Source organism: Papilio machaon, chromosome 23 (genome assembly GCF_912999745.1).
Source record: "Papilio machaon chromosome 23, ilPapMach1.1, whole genome shotgun sequence".
In the NCBI taxonomy this organism is placed as follows: Eukaryota; Metazoa; Arthropoda; class Insecta; order Lepidoptera; family Papilionidae; genus Papilio; species Papilio machaon.
The window spans coordinates 107,147-114,086 of NC_060008.1; the positions used below are offsets into that span (position 1 = coordinate 107,147).

Genomic DNA, 6,940 nt, shown 5'->3' on the forward strand with positions numbered 1-6,940 from the left:
GCCCCTCCTTCCACACCCCGGGGAAGCGCCCCTCCGCCAGACAGTCGTTAAACAGTCTGCGGAGGCGTTCCCCGAGGTGTTCCAGCGCAATGTGCAATACCTTGCCAGGCACTCCGTCTGGCCCCGGGGCTTTGCGGGTCCCCCTGAGCCGGCCCGCCGCCCTGGCCATTTCCTCCTTCGTTATCGGGGGTGGGGCGAGGGCGGCAGACCGGTTCAGCTGTTCGTCGTCGTCCGCCGGCATGTCTCTTGTCATGCGCGGTGGTACAAAAGAAGGGCTATCCGGGAACAGCCCTTCGACCACCGCGCTAAGGACCGCCGGCTCCATCGTTTCCGTGGGGGGCGCCACCTTCAACTTCGCCCGCACCATGCGGTATGGGCGCCCCCACGGGTCTGCGTCTAGGGTCGCCAAGAACTCCGCATAGGCAGAGTCCTTGGCGGCCTTGATCGCACTGGAGAACGCCTTCTTTGCCGAGCTCAGCTCGGTGTGAAGGCGCTCCAGCTCCTCCTCTGTTCTGTTCCGCCGTCTGCGGCACCGGGTGAATGCCCGTCGGGCGGCGTTACTGGCGGAGCGCAGGGCGGCTAGGTCCTGCGACCACCAGTACACGCCTTCCCGGGGCGCGAAGCCACGTCGCGCCCTGGGCATTCCGGCGTTGCAGACGGCGGTCAGATCACGGCGAAATCTCACCGCCCTCTCGTCGACCCCCACCGTTTGGGGGGGTTCCTCCGCCCATGCCCGGACGATGGCGGCTTCTTCCGCCAGGTCAGGGTCGAGGCGCGAGAGCTGCCACTTTGGGAAGCCCTGGGCGCCTCGCCGTCCTGCCGCCGCCGTCCGGGCCTGTGACCCCTGGGGCGCGGTGGAGACCCTGAATCGGATGTACAGATGATCGGACAGGGTCTCCACCTCCTCAAGGACACGCCAACACGATATGCGTGCACCGATGCCGGGGGTCGCGAACGTGACGTCCACGACTGATCCCCCTTGTCGGCGCACGCACGTGTTGGCGTTGCCTTGGTTCTCCGGAACTAAGCCGATCATGACGGCCCAGTCCCGGAGAAGCGCCCCTTTCAGGTCAGTGATGGAGGACCCCCACGCTGCGCACTTAGCGTTGAGGTCCCCCATCACGATGACCTGGGCCGGTGATGCTCTCTGCACAACCGGCTCCAGGCCATCCAGGAACCTCTCGAATTGCCGGAGGTTCCTGTTTGGGGAGAAGTAGACTCCTATGAGTACTACTTCTCCCCAGTTCACCGCCACGTAGCCAGCTCCTCTCTCCCTGAGGGAGAGGTGTTGCTGACTCGATGGCGGCACCACTATGGCTACTGAGCCCTCTGTGTCCCCGAACCAACTGGGTTGGGGGGGGACAAAGTAGGGCTCAGCCACGACGGAAACAGCAATTCTCCACTCTGCCAGGCACTGCATGAGCAGGTCCTGTGCGCGGGCAGAGTGGTTGGTGTTCGTCTGTAAAATTTCGAAATGCAGGTGTCTAGGCATTAGGACACCTGCATTTCTTCCTCTTCAGCCCTGCGGCTGCCGTGCGGTTGGGGCTGAGTGCGAGGCACTCTGCTCGACGACGGGGCTTTGCCCTTCACCGACGGGGGTGTGCACTTGGCACCCCCCATCACATGTGAGTGTGGGCGCCCCGTCGTTGCACACACGGTGCATTTGCAGGGGGCCTCGCACTCTGCCGACTTGTGTCCTTCACTGCCGCAGCGGAAGCAGAGACGCCCGTTCTCTGTCTCCGCTGGGCATAGGGCGCGAGTGTGGCCCAGCATCATGCATTTATAGCAACGCAATGGCTGGGCCTCCACTGCTTTGACGGTGGCCATCGTCCATCCGATGGCCACTCGTCCCGCCTTCACGACTGCCTTAGCGGCAGTCGCTGGGCACTTGACCAGGGCGGAGCCTCCGCCCCAGAAACTCGGCCTGATATTACCTACTTTCATGGAGGTGGGGGGACACCCGCCGACCGATGCCAGTTGGGCCGCCACTTCCTCAGTGGTCACCGTGTCATCCAGACCGGTGATCCTGAGGACGGCCATTTTGGTTGGGCGGGTGATGTCCGCCCAGCTCCCTACTGCCTCCACCAGGGCGGCGGCGAGGCGGTCCGCGGTTTCCTCGGGGGTGGTCCCCCCGACCTCCATCAGTTTGGAGCCGGTCATGCTCGTTCGGATCCTGACCGACTCCAAACCGAATTCCCTCAGGGAAATCGAGGATCTGGCCTTTGCCAGGACCTCGGTGTATTTCGCGTCAGACATGGCCCCTTCCGCGGTGGTCATGGTGGCCCCTTTCTTGAGGGTCACCACTATGGCCGCGGTTTTTGGGGCAACGATTTTAACGGCCTTTGGTGGGGCCGGGGCGATCTGCCGGGTTGTTCCGGCTGAGGGGGGGGAATTAGCAGCAACAGCCGCATTTCCCCTCTTCTTCCGCCGGACAACCTCGGACCAGGAGTTGCCCGCAGTCCCCGTCTGGGCTTCCCCCTCTCCGCTTGTCCCAGCGGTTGGGGGGGGAGGAGTCGCGTCTGCCTGTCCTGCCCCCTGTTTTCCCTTGGAGGGAGGAGGAGGCGGGGGGGCAGTCGGCCGCTTAGCGGCGCCCTTCTTCGGCGCCTTCTTTACCGCCCTGGGTGTGGGCGCTTGGGGTGGCTGGGCCTCCCCATCCACCTCCATGGCGCCTTCCACGAGCCCCGATCGGGACTTGTGACGGGGCGGCGGCGGCTGCCGTTGGTCGGCACGCAGAGGGGGCCTCATGACGGGCTCCGGAGGAAGGCGCATCTCCAGGTCTTGTAGGCGGGCATTGATCATCCCGCCTACCGACTGCAGGAGTTGCCCCTTCATCTCCTCCATGGCGCATCTGAGCACCTCCTCAAAGTTGGGCTGTTGGGGCCCTGTCGCCTCTCTCGGGGCTGCAGCGGACTTCCGCTGCGACTCCACGTACGCCTGTTTGAAGGCACGCAGCTCGTTGCGGACAATATCTAGCTCCCTTGTTAGGCGAGCATTGTCCGCACGGAGCCTGCGCTGTTCTTCTTCAGGCGTTATATCGCGAAGGCCCTCAACCGCCTCTACTACGCATTTAGTGGCCCGGTTAATTTGGCCCCACACAGTACCCTTTAGGTGGCTGCTCTTCTTAATCTCCTCCTTAATCTTCTCTACACTTTTGAGAGCCTCCTCGGCGAGGGCGTCGACCGTGCCCCTGGATAGGGCGCCGGGGGTCCCGTCGTCGGAGGCCTTTGCGGAGGCCATTTTGGGGCTCGTCATCCTCCCGTGTGGACGGTAGCTTGGGTCGGGGTCCTCCCCCTCACTATCCCCCCCATCAGCCAGGTAGTCCTTTGCCTCCTTGAGGAAGCTGTATACCCCTACCGGGCGCCTAACGCGGCCCCTCGTCGAAGAGGAGGCCACTTTATGCGCCACGGCCGGGGCGTCCTCATCTGCGGATGTAGCGGCCAACGGCCGTTTATGGGTCGTTCCCGTTCGGAACCTTAATGTCATGCCCGCTGACCGCGGCTTACCTCCCTTGTTTTGCCTTGCGGCGTCCTCGCTGCACGCGGCGCCCGCAGCTCCCAGCCGGCGCCCGGAGGCGCCCTCGTCCTCTGAGCACGTGTAGTCCGACATGGAGGTGTCCTCCCCCATGTCGTAAGCCGCTTTGTTTCGGTCGCTCATAGCGATTGTAGACTTTTCATAAGTAAAGTTCTACAAAAACTAAGATACGCACTTAAACACTAAAAACTAAACTATTATGGTCTCTGTCCACCCTAAAAACTATATCGGTCGGCTTGTCTCACTGAGACGCATCTCCCGATATATAACTCGTCGAAATCGGGGCACTTTTTGGAATTTGTCGTAAAAGTGCCACGCCCAAAACGACCGTTACAACACTTAAACACTAAAAACTTAACTAATTTGGTCTCTATCCACACTAAAACTATTTCGGTCGATTTGTCTCACTGAGACGCATCTCCCGATATATCACACGTCGAAATCGAAGCACTTTTAGACTTTGACGAAAAAGTGCCACGCCCGAAATAACCGTTAAAACACTAAAACACTAAAAACTTAACTATTTTGGTCTCTGCCCACTATGTATTATATATCACTAGATGCGTCTCGCCGAGGCGCATCTCCCGATGTATAACACACGTAAATCACCTCACTTTTTACCACATTTATCGAATTTTGAATGCGGAGCGACACGGAAGCGATGCACACGGTACGGCAACCGGCGCGCGACTCAACCTAACCTAACCTAACCTAACCTAACCTAACCTAACCTAACCTAACCTAACCTAACCTAACCTAACCTAACCTAACCTAACCTAACCTCGAAGTCACGTCCCGCCCGCCCTGACGACGCGTCGCGCGCAAAGTGTGAAAATAGTGCTCCGCAAGCCAAAAACGCTCGAAAAATCAAAGTGGTGGTAAAAGTCGGGTGAAGTTACTAGTGCGACATATCGTGAGATAGGGAAAATTACCACGAACACAACGGTGCGAAAATCGCAGTTATAGGTTGGAAGACCAGGGAGTTATTGGTGAAAAACCACCAATTTTGCAAATTTTAAAACTTTAAAAATTCCCGCTGCGAAATTTAACGCGATAACATATAGTTTTTATTACATCGTTGTAAAGGTCTCGACGAGGACTAGGACCTCGAGTTGTCTCCCGAATTTTTCCCGTAAGAAAATCCCGAGAAAATGGGGAAAAACCAAAACGGCGTGACAACGTGGACCTGGTTCCAGACGTGCTAGAAGGACGTGACATACATTGCTGGATAGCCCTTCAAAAACCGAGCAGGTACCAATTTTCAAAAGGAAAATCAGGTCAGTGGTTAAAAAGTTATAAACATTTTAAAAACTGACAAAAAGTGCATAAACTTCAAAAAATCACAACTTTTGATTTAAAGCGAGGACATATATATTTTAAATTATAGTTAGATAGTGCATTTCAAGACGAACAAAAAGACACCCTGCTTGGATTTTTCTCGTGTGCAGTTTTTGAGAAAAACAATTTTCAAAAAAGTGTTAAAATTGTAAAATAAAAATTCAAAACTTAAGTAATAAAGCAAGAGTGAAGCGTGTAATAAAGCTATTTTTAATAAAACTTTTTGTGTAAATTTAAGAAAATTTTTGGAAACATTCAGAAAAATAACTGGTTAAATCCGGTTAAGTTATTATAAAGTTTTACAAATCTCGTAAACAAGTGACGTCATAGCGCGCACCTGCAGCCGCGCTCCCCCTCCTCCCCCGCCGCCCGCACCTCGCCGCACCACGCTGGCCCGTGGAAGGCGGAGCTTGTGACGCAACTGCACACCTGCGCTGCAGACAAATTATAAACTAGACAATTATCAAACCGACTTGACGATTGAATTAGTTAGAAATATTTAGTAGTTATATTAATGTGTTGTTATTGTAATATAAAGGACTAGAATAAAAGTGTATAATATTAAAGTGTAAAAATTTAGTAAATAGTAATTACTAGAGTTTTAAAAATTGCTTTAATTGATGTAAAACTATAAAATTCGCAAATTAAATTAAAGTAACGTAAATTATATCATAAAAATAAGTAAACGAAATTGTCTAAACGTGTTTCTAAATTATAAGATAATTAATTAAGATAAGATTTTGTAGAACTGGTCAAGTCGGAAAAAGTCAGAATTAATATATTGACCCGGGCTTTTCCCGACAATATTAGTTATTAGTTATTATAAGTTGAATGACCGGCGGAGTTGTTGCCCGCCGTCAATAGGATTAAGATAACGGTCCGGGGTTATTGCCCTAGACGTGACGCCATATTTTGACAAGGTTTATTGACCTTTGTATTAGACGTAAAAAGTGTTATTATTGGAATTAGATTATTAAGATTATTAAGACTAACATAATCAAGTGTAAATATTGACAAATATAACGACAATAATAACTAAATTTATTAAATATTTAAAACATTTTAAAAATTGTTGGAAAATTTTTGAAAGACTTTCATATCTTAAAACTTTAATATCGTTAATTTAAATAAAATAAGAAATAGTGTGTTTACATTTTAACTTACATTATCATTTGCATACGCCTATTGTGTTCCGAGAGCTCGCTCGCTCGCGGTCATTAGTGAAACAAAGGAGCGCGGCGGCGGCCATTCTGTAACACAATAGGGCGTAGTTATTGTTAAGTCACTTAGATAATAAGGAACGACTTGAATAAACTATACATAGTATTAGCACTTATATTTAACAATAACTTTATTTAAAAAATTTCTTTTATTTTATATAAGTTTGAATTGCTGGCGGAGTTATTGCCCGCCGCAAATAGTATTAAGAAATAGAATTAAGAAACGGCCCGGGGTCACTGCCCCGATACTACGTCGAGTGTTGACAAGGTTATTGACCTTTAGTGTTAGACGAATTTAATTTCATATTAAAAATTTTAAACCTAATTCATAACAAACACTGGACGACTAAAATTGTAAAATATTCCAAATACAAAATATTTACAACAAACAACAAAATAAAATAAAACTCTTGTGAATATTCTTGAACATTGTTTACAGTTTTAAAAAAAGGGGCGTGGCCCGGAACCACAGAGCGACGTAACTGCAACTGTTGTGCGTGAAACAAAACAAAGTACTTAAGAATAAATTTAATGACCTATTGTCTCAGGCATTGGGAATGTTATTGTAATTAATTGACTGCTTGGTTAACAAAACCTGTTAGCTATCATTGTAAATATTGACGTAGTTTCTTACTAATCTAAATTTGAAAACTTTTGTAATTGTTAAACTTTTAAATCTTTAAATTATAATAATTATTAAACTTAAAAAATCAACTGGAACTTAACAAAATTTAAACAAGAATTTAAAAATTTAACAAAATCAATTTATTTAGTGAACTTATAAAAAATTGTAAAACTTTTTATTTCCTTTTATTTCACTTTATTCTCTTTCTTTTATACTTAATTAAATT

At 50.0% G+C, this 6,940-nt stretch overlaps 1 protein-coding gene across 1 annotated transcript; it reads right to left on the minus strand.

Moving 5' to 3' along the window:
* Positions 1–1,491: 1,491 nt before the first annotated feature.
* Positions 1,492–3,624, minus strand: LOC123722320. The gene has a single exon (XM_045683787.1). The coding sequence runs from the start codon at positions 3,622–3,624 to the stop codon at positions 1,492–1,494; it is 2,133 nt and encodes a 710-aa protein (XP_045539743.1).
* Between the last annotated feature and the right edge of the window lie 3,316 nt (positions 3,625–6,940).

Coding starts and splice junctions, on each gene's coding strand:
- LOC123722320 (XM_045683787.1), bottom strand. CDS start 3,624: ATGGGGGAGGACACCTCCATGTCGGACTACACGTGCTCAGAGGACGAG.